The sequence below is a fragment of the Podarcis erhardii genome (genome assembly GCF_964252035.2).
Source record: "Podarcis erhardii genome assembly, chromosome: 5".
NCBI classification, from domain to species: Eukaryota; Metazoa; Chordata; class Lepidosauria; order Squamata; family Lacertidae; genus Podarcis; species Podarcis erhardii.
In genome coordinates this window covers 79,383,614-79,398,626 of record NC_138509.1, presented here as the reverse complement: position 1 = coordinate 79,398,626, position 15,013 = coordinate 79,383,614, and the positions used below count along the sequence as shown (strand labels likewise).

Sequence of the window (15,013 nt, the reverse complement as noted above, 5' to 3'; positions counted from 1 at the left end):
AAAGGTCATATTTAAGTTCTGGGTAGCCAAGCTCAGACACGTGTTACAAATCCATGCGTGTGTTGACAATAGGCTGCAACAGATTGGTAATGGGTTGCTTTGAAGTCGCTTTATTATTATTATTATTATTATTATTATTATTATTATTATTATTTGAATTTATATACCGCCCTATACACAGGGGTCTCAGGGCAGTTTACAGAATAAAACCAAGATATAAAACCACAAAATACATAATAAAAACAACAACACTTTAGCACCAGATACAAAAATAAAAATTGCTCCCCCCTCCCACTATATTTGCCAGAACAAAGGCGGCAACCCTAGTTAGAACTGCGCTGTAAACAGTTTACGGCAAACCACGAAGGGGAAGCTAGGAGAAGGAAGGAAGAACACCGGCGTCGACTGAATCTCTTGGTGCATTTTTATTGCAGCAGCAGCAGCAATGAAGGCGCGACTCCTGCAAATGTCCGGCAAGCGGCGCTGCGCCCCGGTGCGCGCGGAAGCCTGAGGAAAGGAAGGCGCAGGCAGTGGCGGCGCCTGGTCAGCCATGGCAGGGCAACGAGGCGGGGAGCCGGCGAATTACGTCTCTCGCCTCTCGGCATGGGCGGACGAGCACCTCACCCTCGTCCGGGTAGGAGCAGTGGCGAGGGAGGGAGCCGGCTGGCGCCTCGGCAAGGCGCGCTTGCCTGCCTTCGCGCTTAGGTCTTTGGGGATAGGCTGAAACGAAAAGAGGTCAGAACGGCGACGACCAAGACAGTAAATGGGCATGTTGAATCTCTGCAGCCCGGGATCCCTGCTGCTTCTCCAAAGATGTCGTGGCCGCGCACCATCGTTGGGGATGGGCACTAAGCATATGCTCAGAGGCGCTCTTTCCCTTTTTGGTTGCGTGCCCTGGAGGCACGGGAACAGGTTCTGGTTTGTAGCTCTGCTGCGCCAGGCTATAACAGGGACCCGGGTGCGGATGGAGGGAGGAACATGGGAGTCCCCTCTTTGGCCTATTTTGGTTCCGCCTTTACTCACATGCACGATTTGCTTCACTGGCGGAGGGGAAAACAGGGGATGCGTTTGGTCCTCCTTGTGAGGGAAGGGTTTGATTTCGTGGAGTCAAACGATGTTCCTCTGCAGTCCAAAGACGTTAGGAACTACTAACTTGTAAAGGTGTTCTCCTTCCTTCAAAGTATAAAGTGTGTTTTGTCATGTGGGGCAAAGAGGAGTTGGGGAACAGGGGTGATGCAGACTTGGGAAACAGTTCTGGATAAAAGACTTAATGCCACAGCCACCAGGTCTGTAAAAGAGGTTAAGGATCCCTGACAGTTAAGTCCAGTTGCGAATGCGTTTACCTTCCCGCCAGAGTGGTACCTATTTATCTACTTGCACTTTGACGTGCCTGCTGACCTTCCGATCGGTAAGCCCTAGACCAGGCTTCCTCAAACTCAGCCCTCCAGATGTTTTTGGCCTACATCTCCCATGATCCCTAGCTAGCAGGACCAGTGGTGAGGGATGATGGGAAATGTAGTCTCAAAACATCTGGAGGGCCAAGTTTGAGGAAGCCTGCCCTAGAGTCAGTGGTTTAGACTACAGCGCCACACGCGTCCCTACCAGGTCTGTAGCCCTGATCTAAATTGTGCTTGCATTTACACTTTTAAAAGACCTTCTCCGTGGCTGCAATTACACTTTTAAAAGACCACAGGAGATTTAGGCTTTATTTGGTTTAATTTTTTAAAAATAAGCTGTTCAATTAATTAAGGCAACTTTTTAACTGTTCAAAATATTTTTAATTGATTAATTGTCTAAACTGGAGGTTTACACCACATCAGCTGGAATCAAGGGGTCTCAAGAGGGAAATTCTTCAGGGGTGCAACGTCTTCCATACGTTGTCTTTTTACCTCAGACAAAACACATTTTAAGGTTTATGCCAGCACATATATCACAACCTTTTTGAAAAATGTTTTCAGCTTCAAGGCTGAAGTTCTAAAAGCCATTGCAGTAAAGAGATATTTTGCTTGGTTGAAACAAAAGCAATACAGTGGTACCTCCGGTTACAGATGCTTCAGGTTACAGATGCTTCAGGTTACAGACTCCGCTAACCCCAGAAATAGCACCTTGGGTTAAGAACTTTACTTCAGGATGAGAACAGAAATCGCGTGCAGCAGGAGGTCCCATTAGCTAAAGTGGTACCTCAGGTTAAGAACAGTTTCAGGTTAAGAAGGGACCTCCAGAGCAAAGTACCGGTAAGTTCTTAACCCGAGGTACCACTGTAGCTACTTCTGAATTCTCAGACTAATTGCACAGAAGGAATTCGGTTTATGAGGCTTGCTCCCTAGCAGGCGTGTTTAGAATGGATTGAAGCATGCAAGTATGCAAATTATCAGGAGATCAAGAAATCTAGGGCAGTAGATCTAGCATTAATGATCAGGAAAAGCCTGAGCATAAAGGTGTGTTAAAAATAAAATTAAAAAGTTGGAAGCTTGCTACTATCCATGCTTCCCAGAATACTCATATGAAAATTTACCACAGGCCATAAATAAAATTTTCATTTCACTGAGTTGCCGCTCTTCCTGCATAGACTCACTTTCACTAGCAGAGATTTGGGCAAGGCATGAACAGCAGCAAAGGCTTGCATAGACCCATATGAAGCTGGCTGCATAAGGAGAGGAGGTGTGGAAGAGTATCTGTTGCTATTCATACTCTGGAGAGAGAGAAAGTTGGAAGTGAAAGTGGTTGAGGTTCAAAATAATGAGAGAGAGTGTGTGTGTTCCTTGTTACCAGAGGCCATTCTGGGAGTCAGATGAGAGACCTCTGGGTTCTACTGGGCTACCTGCGGAACCTGGGTCAAAACCAGTAAACAAAAATCAACAAAATAGATTTTCAATATGTCATATATTCTAAGATTGGCTCATTTGTGATGGGCAACAGTTTCAGAATGGCAACATCTCTGAGCAAATTTGATATGTCAATCATCTGTAGTTTAGTGTGCACAATGCTATGATGGCCGTGTTCAAGATACGTTCCAAAGCATATTTACTCAAAGCATATTTACCCAAAGATGTTTCAGTAGTGGTTCCTTGCCATCCTGGGAACAAGTGAGAAGTGGGGCGCCACAGAGTTCTGTCAGGGTTGAAATTGGGTATGCTTAGCGATGATATGATAGCCATCTTCAAGTATCTGAATGGTCATCACATAGAAGAGGGAGCAAACTTGTTTTCTGCTGTTCCAGAGGACAGGATTCGAACCAATGGATTCAAATTACAAGAAAAAAGATTCCAACTACGGTAAATGTTAGGAAGGAATTTCTGATGATCGGAACTGTTTTGAGAGTGAAATGGATTTCCTTGGAAGGTGGTGGACTCTCGTTCATTGGAGGTTTTTAAGCAGAGGTTGAGTGGCCATCTGCCAGGCATTCTTTAGCTGTGATTCCTGAATTGCCGGGGTTAAACTAGATGACCTTTGGAGTCCCTTCCATTTTAGAAGTCCTGGTTATTTTCATGAGGTTTGGGGTTGCCGTTACTTGCATTTTAGCACAATCCCATGCATATTTACTCCAAAGTAAGCTCTACTCTAAAGTCGCTTTGAGGTTTGTTTGCTTTTTACTGCCAAGTCGTATATAAATTTTATGGAGAGGGGATACAATCCCAGGAGTAAGCCATGTGGAATTAAATAAGACTTACTTCTGAATAGGCCCAGTTAAGATTCTGCTGCTAGATAATGAATTCAGCAGATGCCCAAAAATAATTATAAATTTTATATCATTTACTTTACTTTTATTTATTTAACTTTTTCTTATAATAATAATAATAATAATAATAATAATAATAATAATAATAATTTATTATTTATACCCCGCCCATCTGGCTGAGTTTCCCCAGCCACTCTGGGCGGCTCCCAATCAGTGTTAAAAACAGTACAGCATTACATATTAAAAACTTCCCTGAACAGGGCTGCCTTAAGATGTCTTCTGAATGTCAGGTAATTCTTTATCTCTTTGACATCTGATGGGAGGGCGTTCCACAGGGCGGGCGCCACTACCGAGAAGGCCCTCTGTCTGGTTCCCTGTAGCCTCACTTCTCGCAATGAGGGAACCGCCAGAAGGCCCTCGGCGCTGGATCTCAGTGTCCGGGCTGAACGATGGGGGTGGAGACGCTCCTTCAGGTATACTTAGAGAAACTTGCTTAGAGAAAACTAAATCTGAGATCTCTTTGTACACGTTGTTGTTGTTGTTGTTTAGATTAACCGAAACCTAAGTCAGAAAACCTTTCTGACACATAACTGTGGCTGCTCTCAGATATGTATTTTTTGCTTTCCTCTTTATAATGGTAGCATGCTCTGGCTTCAGTTAAATGAAAGACATGCAGTGGAGACTTAAACATTTTATGAAATAATTTATTATGTTGTTTTCTGCAGAACATCAGCACTGGAATGGCGATAGCTGGAGTAATTTTACTTGCAAAGAGTGTAAAATTGGTAAGTTATGTATTGAATTTAATAACGTTTATGAGTTGCCTGAAGCGGTTAGGTGCTACACATAGCACAAGTTCAATAATGAGCAGTAATTGCTTGCTTATCTGTAATTTTTAGCCAAAGTCTATTATTGTAATTGAGCCTTTTCAATCTGAAGTGTACTTTTAGCAGAATATTTAGATCTCTAGCCTGCTTGATCCCTAGAGTAAGCTGAAATTTGAAAACACAAGCAGATTCACTGCAGTCGGTTTTCTAACTAGAATGAATATAAAATAAATTACTCCCTGTTAAAATGGTGGTTTTATCTACTCAGGGCCAATTGAAATGAAGAGGACTTAAGAGTCTTTCCCAGAACTGTCAAGCTTTGTTGATTTTTCACTCTTAGGACTTTAAAGGGGTTAAATGCCTGGGGACCATCATATCTTAAGCAGCATCTCTCCATATATCAATCCACATAATCATTGAGATCCTTCAGGGAGTGTTGTAATTGCCAACTAGGTAAGATTGGCTGATGCATGGAACGGGCTTGTCACTCATGGCCCCTCCTCTGTCAAAGTCCATCATCACTTGTTCTTAGAAACAAGACTTAGGGGATCTCATTTAACATATTTAATTATACTTAACGGTGCACCACATTTTGGCTGTTCAGTTTGTTGCGAAAAGACGACATCCAGCTGCTCCAGTTTCTCAGTTAATAAAAACGGCCTAGAATATATAAATACAGGCATGAAATATCAGTTTGCCTTCAGCTAGGAATTATTTTTTGTTAGAGGAGGGGGCGAGAAATACGTTGTGCTCTTCCTGGGGTAGTTCGCCACCTTTGATCTCCACCCTGCTCTCATTTGTAGCTCTATAGAAACGCTGGCCTAAACTATTTACTCCGAACCTATTTCAAAATTAGAAAAGAGTATTTTGGCTTCAAAAAAAAAAAAAAAAAAGGCAGTCTGAACAAAACTCCTGGTCTCTCTAACTGAATGCCTTGCTAAACAATGAAACAAAACCCTTCTGGAAACTGGTCTCTGGCTTCCTGAGCAATAGCTCCCCAGCCCCATCTGTGCCATTCCAGCTCAGGTATGGGAGAACCATTTTAGAAATATATTCACGGAAAATTCAAATCTCCCCGCCAGTTTTTATGATGAAGATTCGGCAGAACTGTCACTGCTCCTGCAATGGAGTCCGGTTACAGTGGAAGAAGTCTATACATTAATTGGGAACCTGAAGAGTGGTAAGGCCCTGGGAAATGACTTTATCTCAGCTGAATTGATCATATCAAATCAGCACTGGTGGGCTCCACTTCTGGTGGCACTTTTTACGATAGTAAATAACTCGGGCAAAGTACCGTCTAGCTGGAAGCATGCAATAGTAGTCCCAATCTTTAAGAGAGGCCAGCCAAACATGCCTTCTAATTATAAGCCAATCAGTCTGCTTTCAACTATAGGAAAGCTGTATGCCCGCTTTCTCTGAAACAAACTGACAACTTTTCTAAATGACTATAATATCCTATCTGAAACTCAGGCAGCTTTCCATGAAAACCACTCAACATCAGACCACTGTCTAATGCTGTCCCTCCTAGCCGAGAAGTACACCAGAACTCTACAGGGAAAACTCTTTGTGGCCTTTATGGACCTGAAATCTGCCTTTGACTCCATCCCCAGATTCCAACTATGGTCCAAATTACATCTAGTACTGAAGGATAAACGTCTCCTATATCTTATTAAAAGCCCTGTACTGTGGAAGCAATTTGCAGGTTAGGTGTGGGTTGCAGGGCCAGCTCTCAGACTGTATTGAGATGGCCAGGGGAGTGAGACAGGGATACATTTTGGCCCCTACTTTGGTCAGTTTGTTTCTGAATGACTTAGAGGCAAGCTTAATGGACCCTGATGGCCATCTTCCAAAAATAGGGATGAGAAAGACCCCTTTCTTGTTGTATGCGGATGACGCAGCCATTCTCTCCCAACCCAGACCTGGCCTGAACTACCAACTAAGGAAATTCTCAGACTACTGCTCTGGTAATGGGTTATCCATCAATTATGAAAAATCAAAAGTCCTGGTGTTTGAGAAGAGATTGTCCCCGAGTAAATAGGTACTGGACGGTCACAAACTAGAGCAGACCAAATTCTTCCAGTACCTAGGGCTTCTATTTCATCATTCCAAGTCCTGGAAACATCATTGGTAAACCGCCTATCAAAAGGCAGAGGTAAGCAAACTGGCTATACTATTCTTTTATAAAAGGAGAGGCCATTATGTTCCATCAGCCATTAAGGTATTTAATGCAACATCTGTCTCTCAACTCCTCTATGCCTCAAATGTCTGGTTCAATGGCTCATTCTCCAGGTTCGATGGCTTCCATGCAAAGTTTCTCCGGTCCCTCCTACAAGTTCCAAATTGTGTTCCAAATGCAATACTATTTTCAGAAACAGGTGAATGTCAACTAAAGCATGGTGGGCTGCCCTGAGATACTGGCTCAAGATCTCAGTCTTTGGCCTAGGGAAGGGGTTACTTCCATACCTAAACAATGAGTTTACCAGCTCATGGATGAAAATTATGGTTAGAAAAGCTACTTCGATTGGTATTCCACCTTCTCTCCTGTACCATCTGGGCTTTAATACTGCCCTGGAATCTCTGAGGCAAAGGCTCTGGGAGATATCACATAGTGATCTCCGATCTCAATCTCATGTTATCTGTGGCCCATTAGCAGCAGGAATTGACTACGGGTTCGAGTTCCAGACACCTGCATATCTTAGAAATTTGTCTGTACCAACATATCAGCATCTTTTCACCAAAGCCAGATTAAATGTATTCCCATCAGAAGTGTTAAACGGCGGACTGAGAGGTATCTCTTATCAAGATAGGATCTGTTGACTGCATGAGGCATATTTTATTGCATTGCGGACAATATGATCAAGCTAGGGAACTATTGATTAAACCACTATTGGCAAATCGGCCGGGTCAATCTGAAGCCTACCATATCAAATATCTTCTGGATGACAAGTCCAATGATATCACAGTGGCCGTAGCAAAGTTTCTTTCAGTAGTCATACGAATCAAAGATCAACATACCCATGACTAAACAAATAACGCTTCGGTCTCCCTTCCCTGGGGGTTTGTCTGTATGAATTTGTATTTTATTCTGAATCCATGTTATGGGTTGTTGGACCGCAATAAAGATTATTATAAAATAATCAGATTTCAACTGGAATATCTAGGAGACATTTCTCGTTTTTTCACATAATTTGGGACAGCTTTTTCACGCATTACTTTCCCCTTACAAAGCTTTGTAAGAGATTGGCTGGAAAACAGCCTCATGTGTTTCCTTGAAACGCAATAGACCAGTTGGGCATTAGTGTTTCAAGGCTCTGTTTGTGTCCCAGGCTAGTCACGTATTTCACAGACAAAACATATTTGGCTATTTCCCAGCCAAATCCTTATTTGTTAAGCAAGCAAATGAGAAAAACTGACGTGGAAGGCTGCATTGTAACAATTGCTTGATGGCCCAAATCAAGCTTTACTTCTTTAAGGATGTAAATCACTAGGATATTAGCTACTTTGTACAGGACTATCTTCTGTGTAAAAACAGCTGCTTTTATACGTGTTCTATTAACTTTCCATTGCTATTTTATGTTGCGTTGTTTCTGTCTCCCCAAATCACCCAGGATGTTTCTCTTAAATTATGTTTGACTTCCTTTGTCAGTACCTGTATGGGTCTTCCGGCACATGGCAAATAAATATTGACTTTCCTGGGCAGTTTTCCACTTTGCGCTCTATGTCGATCTCCTCCTATGAGTATATGAATCATTTTCTTGACAGTGTGGAAACCTATACTGTTCAAATGTGGGTTCATAATTTACAGATGAGATGGACAGTAGCATCACTGTGTATTTTTTTTTAAAAAAAATCTGCTCCACATGATTTTTGTTTTATTCGCAGAACTATCTGATGAGATACATTGCTTTAGAAAAGGTATCTTATACTGTTGGTACACCCTCTCCTTCCCAGATGGAGAACGGGATACCTGTGTGTGTGTGTGTGTGTGCGCTCGTGTATGCAGTTGGTTTCATGTGTTCAATTAGTGACGGGCCCATAAGCAATCAAGATTCAGATGTCTCAATGTGCCCACTGGGATTTCTGAAGACCAAATTGACAGGCCCCTGATTTCTTCTTTTCAGGAGCTGTCATCTCAGGCTGGTGATATAGTGAGTGGCTGTGTGCGAGGGCCAGTGCAGAAAAGTGGTATGTGTGAAGCAGTAGCAATATTAATAGTAGCAGCAGTACCATGAGTAGTAGGTTGGCAGGGAGTAAAAGAGCAGATAATGGCAATGTGAGAGACACATTACCACTTCATTGACTATCCTCCCTCTTTGCCATTGGAACGCTTTGTCTCCTGCCATCCATCTGGCTCCTGTTGTTGCATTTAAACACCTCCTTCAAAACTTGGCTGCTCACCATCTTTCTCCAAATCAGTCTTCCACCTTTACCGTTCCCCACCTCTGCCCTTGCTTTGAATTTCATCTTGTGTCTTGCAAGCCCGAGGGTGGGCTTTTACATTGTTTTTAAAAGGTAAAAGGTAAATGTAAAGGACCCCTGGACGGTTAAGTCCATTCAAATTTGACTTTGGGGTTGCTGCGCTCATCTCGCTTCAGGCCAAGGGAGCCAGCCTTTGTCCACAGACAGCTTTCCAGGTCCTGTAGCCAGCATGACTGAACCGCTTCTGGTGCAACAGAACACTGTGACAGAAAACAGATTGCACGGGGAAACGTCGTTTACCATCCCTCCGCAGTGGTACCTATTTATCTACTTGAACTTTGACGTGCTTTTGAACTGCTAGGTTGGCAGAAGCTAGGACAGAGCAATGGGAGCTCACTCCGTTGTGGGGATTCAAACCGCTGACCTTCCGATCAGCAGGCCCAAGAGGTTCAGCGGTTTAGACCACAGTGCCACTCGCATCCCTTTGTTTTTATATGCAACTTGTCTAGCTGAGATGTAGCCTAGGAGTCGGCTTCAGTGTGTGAGCAGGTCTTGCTATGTTTTTTATTTTAAATTAGTCAGCGCTGTGCAGTTTCTGTGGCCAAACATGGCTTCACTAGAGTATTTTCCATGTAGGAATATGTCATGTCAGTTGCTTTTGGAAAGCCAGACTAAGTGCAATCAGCAGACTTGTTTCATTATGTTTATTTACAGAACCTTCGGATGTTGTTTGCAAGGTCTTCTGTTGCTGTGAAGAGACCTTGCAGGACAACAGGAGAGAAGGATTGGGTAATAAATTAATTCCTGGTGGCTTGACCTCCTCAGTAATAGACGCCAGATGTGATATGAGCAACATAGCAAAAGACCATTCTGGTGGTAAACTCTAGTTACTCTGCTGGGCCCTGCTTCATTTACCAGCTTCTCCTACATCTGTACTGCTTTTTCAGAGGTGGGCATCCACCCTTCACACTTCTCTTCCCCTCCCCACCCCCCAAAACCTGGCTCCTTTTCCTTCTGAGATGAGTTGAGGCTGAGGACTTGATCCCATTGTTTAGAGAGGGAAATGTGCCGAAGTTGCTAGTAGGACGTCTATAGGGCAACATTATACGTTAAATTTTGAAATGTCCCAGGAATATACTTTAAAATGGTAAAATGGCCATGTCTCACACAGATAATAAGGGAACTGTGAGAGGTTGCTCTCCTTTGTTGAATGTGCACTCATCGGCAGCCCATAATGTGTGAAACAGCTCTTAAGTAAAAAGAAGAAGAAGAAGGGGAGAGGATATACACATATATTTTCTCGTAAGGCCTGATTTTCATCAGTTGTTTCAATGTATAGCCCATTCTATGTCGGGCTTGAAGGTGAGTTGTGATATGTGGATCACAGAGTCTTAAACTGCTTCATAGAATAGGTTTATAAAATGACAACTTGCCATTGAGTGATACCTGTAATGGGTTATAGCTTGGAAACATTTGCTGGTATCTTGTTATGTGAATTAAATGATTACAGAGATCTATCCGAACGTTACAAGTTCTTCATTTTTTTATTCCCCCTTCCCTGTCTCTTTCCTTTTTTCATGAAAAGACAACCAAATTCACAACTGCTATGGAAATACCAGTGGAATTTATAGAGAAGAACGTTAAGCTGCGGGGACGGTTGCACCGAATAAGTGAACGAGGATTGGAAATTGAACATGTTCCCATTACCCTTCCAATCATTTCATCTTTGCAGAGAAGATGTAAGTAGGATGAAAGACATGCATGAGCCCATAGTGGCCAAGTTAAACATTATTTAACTATCTGCAAACTTGATACTGTTAATAGCATGATTGTCACAGTCTGTACCTTTCCGCTCATTTCGTCCTGACCTCACCCTTCCACACAATTCCACCGCCCCAATCATGTAGGTATGTATGTACAAACTCAGAATAACACTTTGTGCATTTTATGAAATGGACTGTATCCCAGGAAAGCTTATGCCACAAGAGTCCTTTTTGGTTTTGATACTTAATAATATCCCAATCTGCCTGGTATCATTGAGTGGAATCCCCAGAAAATGCATACGCAAAGCAAATACAGTGGTACCTTGGGTTAAGTACTTAATTCGTTCCGGAGGTCCGTTCTTAACCTGAAACTGTTCTTAACCTGAAGCACCACTTTAGCTAATGGGGCTTCCAGCTGCCGCCGCGCCACCAGATCACAAATTCTGTTCTCATCCTGAAGCAAAGTTCTTAACCTGAGGTAATATTTCTGGGTTAGTGGAGTCTGTAACCTGAAGTGTATGTAACCTGAAGCGTATGTAACCCGAGGTACCACTGTACAGTGTGTGCTTAGACATTGCAAAAGAATTTGAGTACTTTAACTGCAATCCTAGCTACGTATTTAATTCAGTGAGACATGCTCTCAGGGAAGTGGGGTTAGGATTGCTGTCTTAATCTCTTTGAGAAATCCATGGGAAATGAAATCCAGCAAAGTGAACATAGAACAGCAAGGACCCAAAGTGTTGCACAACTTGTTCCACTTAACTCAGAGGCAATTCAGGGTTGCTTTTTCCCCATGCTACATGAGATACAACTGAGGAGAATTTCAAAAGCCATTTGCTTGGGGTCTACTATTCAAGGAAAAGGTAGCAAAAATCTTACTGAGCTGAGCATAACTAAGCCCTTGGGCTAAAAGTCATTCTTAAGCGTAGTGATTCTGGAATTCTAGAACTATTGTACCTACCATGTGCTCCTTTCTTACTTCTGCATGTCATGTGCTCCTTTCTTACTTCTGCATGGCTTGATTTAGAGATAACATTGTATTTCCATAACAGTGTCACAAGATGAAAATAACTGCACCGTTGACTGTTTTCCTACTTCAAAGACAGAGGTTCTAGTATTTTTCAAGTATAATCCATCCTATCCTAGCTATAGAGTGAACATTTTCTAAACGAGGACTACTTCATACATTACAGCTTGAGCAGCTTGTACTTATGGTATAAAATTCGAAGCACATACTTCTTATTTTCTCAAGCCTTCTGCACACCTTGGAAACACATGCTGTGGGACTAAGGTTAACTATCACTCCTTACAGGAGATTATTTACAAGGGTTGTCTATGTTATTTTTCCTTCCTCAAGTGTTGTTCTGTCAGGTGCACAGCGTAGGTGTATAGCCTGTACCATTTAAATAAGCAACATCAAAATATGTTTTCCTTTTTCATGTCTGTATCCCGACCACTTTTGATACAGAAAGCTGTACGGTACAGTTGGTCTCTGGTGATGGAAGGTTATTATATTCCACATCATTGGAAATATGAATGAATTATAGCTAAAAGCTATAAGCCATCACAACTGGTCACAATGTGTAGAATACAAATATTTGATTTAAAACTGAACAACAACAACAACAGCAGCAGCAGCAGCAAAGCAAACATACAAAAATGCAAAAATCACACCTGCATAAGTTAAGCACTCCACATCTCACACTTCCCCTTATGATACTTGTCTTGGTGCCTAGCTCTCAACTTACTTGTAGCCAAGGCAAATTTTGCAACCAGTGCAGTAATAAATATGTTATTGCCAGCCAGCAAAATAGAGATTTTCTCAAGGGGAGGTGGGTTTGAAAGAGAGCAAAGGATGCAGTCGAGGAATTTTTTTCTAGGGGATGTATATAAAGGGCACTGTAACAAATAGGGTTCAATGTCTTCCACATTTCCCGACTCACAGATGCAAAGTCTTTGTTATTAAATCTTCCCATTAGATATGCAGAGGGCATGCACTGAGAACGCAAAGCTGTAAATACTTTTCTAAGTGGTCCCAGCATGAGATTAATAAAGTATTGCTCCAGCCCAAAATATGTTTTATATATTGGATATCAGGATGCGTATGCCATCTGGAAAAGTGAATGAAGGTCCCTCCGTTTAAAGTCCAAATAAATTTTTTCTTTGATGAGTTGCTTGACTCTGTTAGAGGCAAAGTTTGGTAGGGAGTCCACATTAATCCCATAATAATGGAGAATCTTGGAAATATTACAAGGCAAATGATTTCTGAAGTAGCTTTGGCTCTTTCAGCCTATGGCAAATGTTAACTTAAAAAAAAAGCCCCCAAAACCCACAGTTCTAGCTGTAAAACCAAGAATATTCACTCAAGCTGCAAAATTTTCCATGTAAACCTAGCAGATCAGAACCCCAGCTGCTTAGATTTATTAAGCCAACAAAGTGTCTCTGATAATGTTGTAATTAAACAATGTTATTGTGCATGCATCCTTAGGGAATTCAGATGGTTTATTGCTGATCAGACTTGCTGGTGTGGAGCTAACACCAGATGGCACGGTCTGGTTGAAAGAAGAGGTAAAGCCCCCACAGATGATGTGGTTCCAACTTCTGGGAAGGAAGGACTCAGCGCTTGATTGCCTTGTGGTAGTAAGTAAGGTAAATAAAAATGGGGGCAGGGGGAATGGATATGCATGCATGGAACCTAATCCTAAGCATATATACCCAAGTCCCTCTGTGTTCGCTGGGATTTATTGCCAAGCAAAAATGCATAGAATTGCAGCCTTAGTCTCTGCATATTTAATATTTTTAAGGTGGGTGGCGCTGTGGGTTAAACCACAGAGCCTAGGACTTGCCGATCAGAAGGGTGGTGGTTCGAATCCCCGCGATGGGGTGAGCTCCCATTGCTCGGTCCCTGCTCCTGCCAACCTAGCAGTTCGAAAGCACGTCAAAGTGCAAGTAGATAAATAGGTACCACACTGGCGGGAAGGTAAACGGCGTTTCCATGCGCTGCTCTGGTTCGCCAGAAGCGGCTTAGTCATGCTGGCCACACGACCCGGAAGCTGTACGCTGGCTCCCTTGGCCAATAAAGCGAGATGAGCGCGCAACCCCAGAGTCGGCTACGACTGGACCTAATGGTCAGGGGTCCCTTTACCTTTAATGTGGCTGTTGTTTTCTGTAATTCTTGTGTAAGACACTCAACAGCGCTATCAATGTCTATTCCGAACAGGGTAGATTTTCCAGTGTCTGCCTAAATGAAGAAATCCTGAGACGAGGGCTTGGCAAGACAGTCCGTATTGACGGACTAACTCACGAATCCCGGATATATTGGAAACTCCACAAGAGGCTCCTTCAAGCTGAATTGAAAGCCGTGAGGAAAAATAAAGGAATCTGGAAAGAAGAAACGTTAATTGAGAAGCTGAAAGAGCGTATAAGAAACAACAGATACATGCAGAAGTTAAAACAATTTGCAACATGGCTAAGCATCCGCCTCTAAAATTGAGGGGTTTGTCAAGGAGGAAGAACACACACACACACACACACACACACACACACACACACACACACACACGATGGAGAAGGATGCAACACTGTATTTTCCTCCTGTCAGAATATCACAGCTAATGCCTGGCCTTCTGTTGGTGGCTTCTGCCTTAGGGGAAGAAAACGAAAACATCACAGAACATGTTTCTGGAGGAGATAGATGCACATAACGTATTCAGATATTAGTTTGATTCAGATGTAAGTTATCCAAAAGTATAAAAACAGAGACCCAAATCTACGTAACATTCCAGCAAGAGAATAAAACTGAAAGCTTGCTTCATAGAGGGAAATACTTGAATTAACTGGGGTATGTCTCATCCATGCATGTGGCTGCTGTCAGTCCTTCCCTAATCGCGGAGCACCTGAATTAGGCAGCAGACAGAGTGAAGAAGCCTTTTTTCTCCTGTGAGGTTGTGAGTGGTATATAGGCTCAGTTCCCAGGATTGGGAACCACCGTTCTTAATCAGCTAGTGCTGATTTCTTCTGCTGCATCAGCCTGTGATGAGGTGGTAATGTACTGAACAGTAACTTGAATTCCTAAATGCTCTTTTGGGGTAAATTTAGTTCACGGCATCAGCATGACCATAACACCTTTGCTGTAAACTGATGCAATTTGACATTGGTGCTGCCACCAACTGATAACGTGGGCATTTGCCACCGGTGGGTCCGTAGTCTCTGTTCCCAGGGATATTACAAGTGTATGGCATCATACATTATACCATGCACGAGCTTTAAAAATCGGAATCTCAGTTCTTGGTTTTTGTCCCTGGGAATAGATCAGGACTGTTCTA

The 15,013-nt window shown here is 42.6% G+C and overlaps 1 protein-coding gene across 4 annotated transcripts; it reads left to right on the top strand.

The window, feature by feature from the left end:
- Positions 1 to 440: 440 nt before the first annotated feature.
- Positions 441 to 14,238, top strand: LOC309342315 (protein C3orf33). 4 transcript variants are annotated; one of them, XR_014156719.1, is made up of 6 exons: positions 441 to 634; positions 4,405 to 4,464; positions 8,389 to 8,421; positions 8,628 to 8,691; positions 10,511 to 10,664; positions 13,177 to 13,316. XR_014156719.1 is itself a non-coding variant. In XM_081862844.1 (6 exons), the coding sequence occupies exons 1-6, from the start codon at positions 551 to 553 to the stop codon at positions 14,173 to 14,175; spliced, it is 759 nt and encodes a 252-aa protein (XP_081718970.1). In that variant the 5' UTR covers positions 483 to 550; the 3' UTR covers positions 14,176 to 14,238. The 4 variants fall into 4 exon arrangements, 3 of the variants coding, with proteins under 3 accessions (XP_081718970.1, XP_081718971.1, XP_081718972.1); XM_081862844.1 differs by lacking the exon at positions 8,628 to 8,691 and adding an exon at positions 13,909 to 14,238 and having other exon boundaries at positions 483 to 634; positions 13,177 to 13,337; XM_081862845.1 differs by lacking the exons at positions 8,389 to 8,421; positions 8,628 to 8,691 and adding an exon at positions 13,909 to 14,238 and having other exon boundaries at positions 484 to 634; positions 13,177 to 13,337.
- The last annotated feature ends 775 nt before the right edge of the window (positions 14,239 to 15,013 follow it).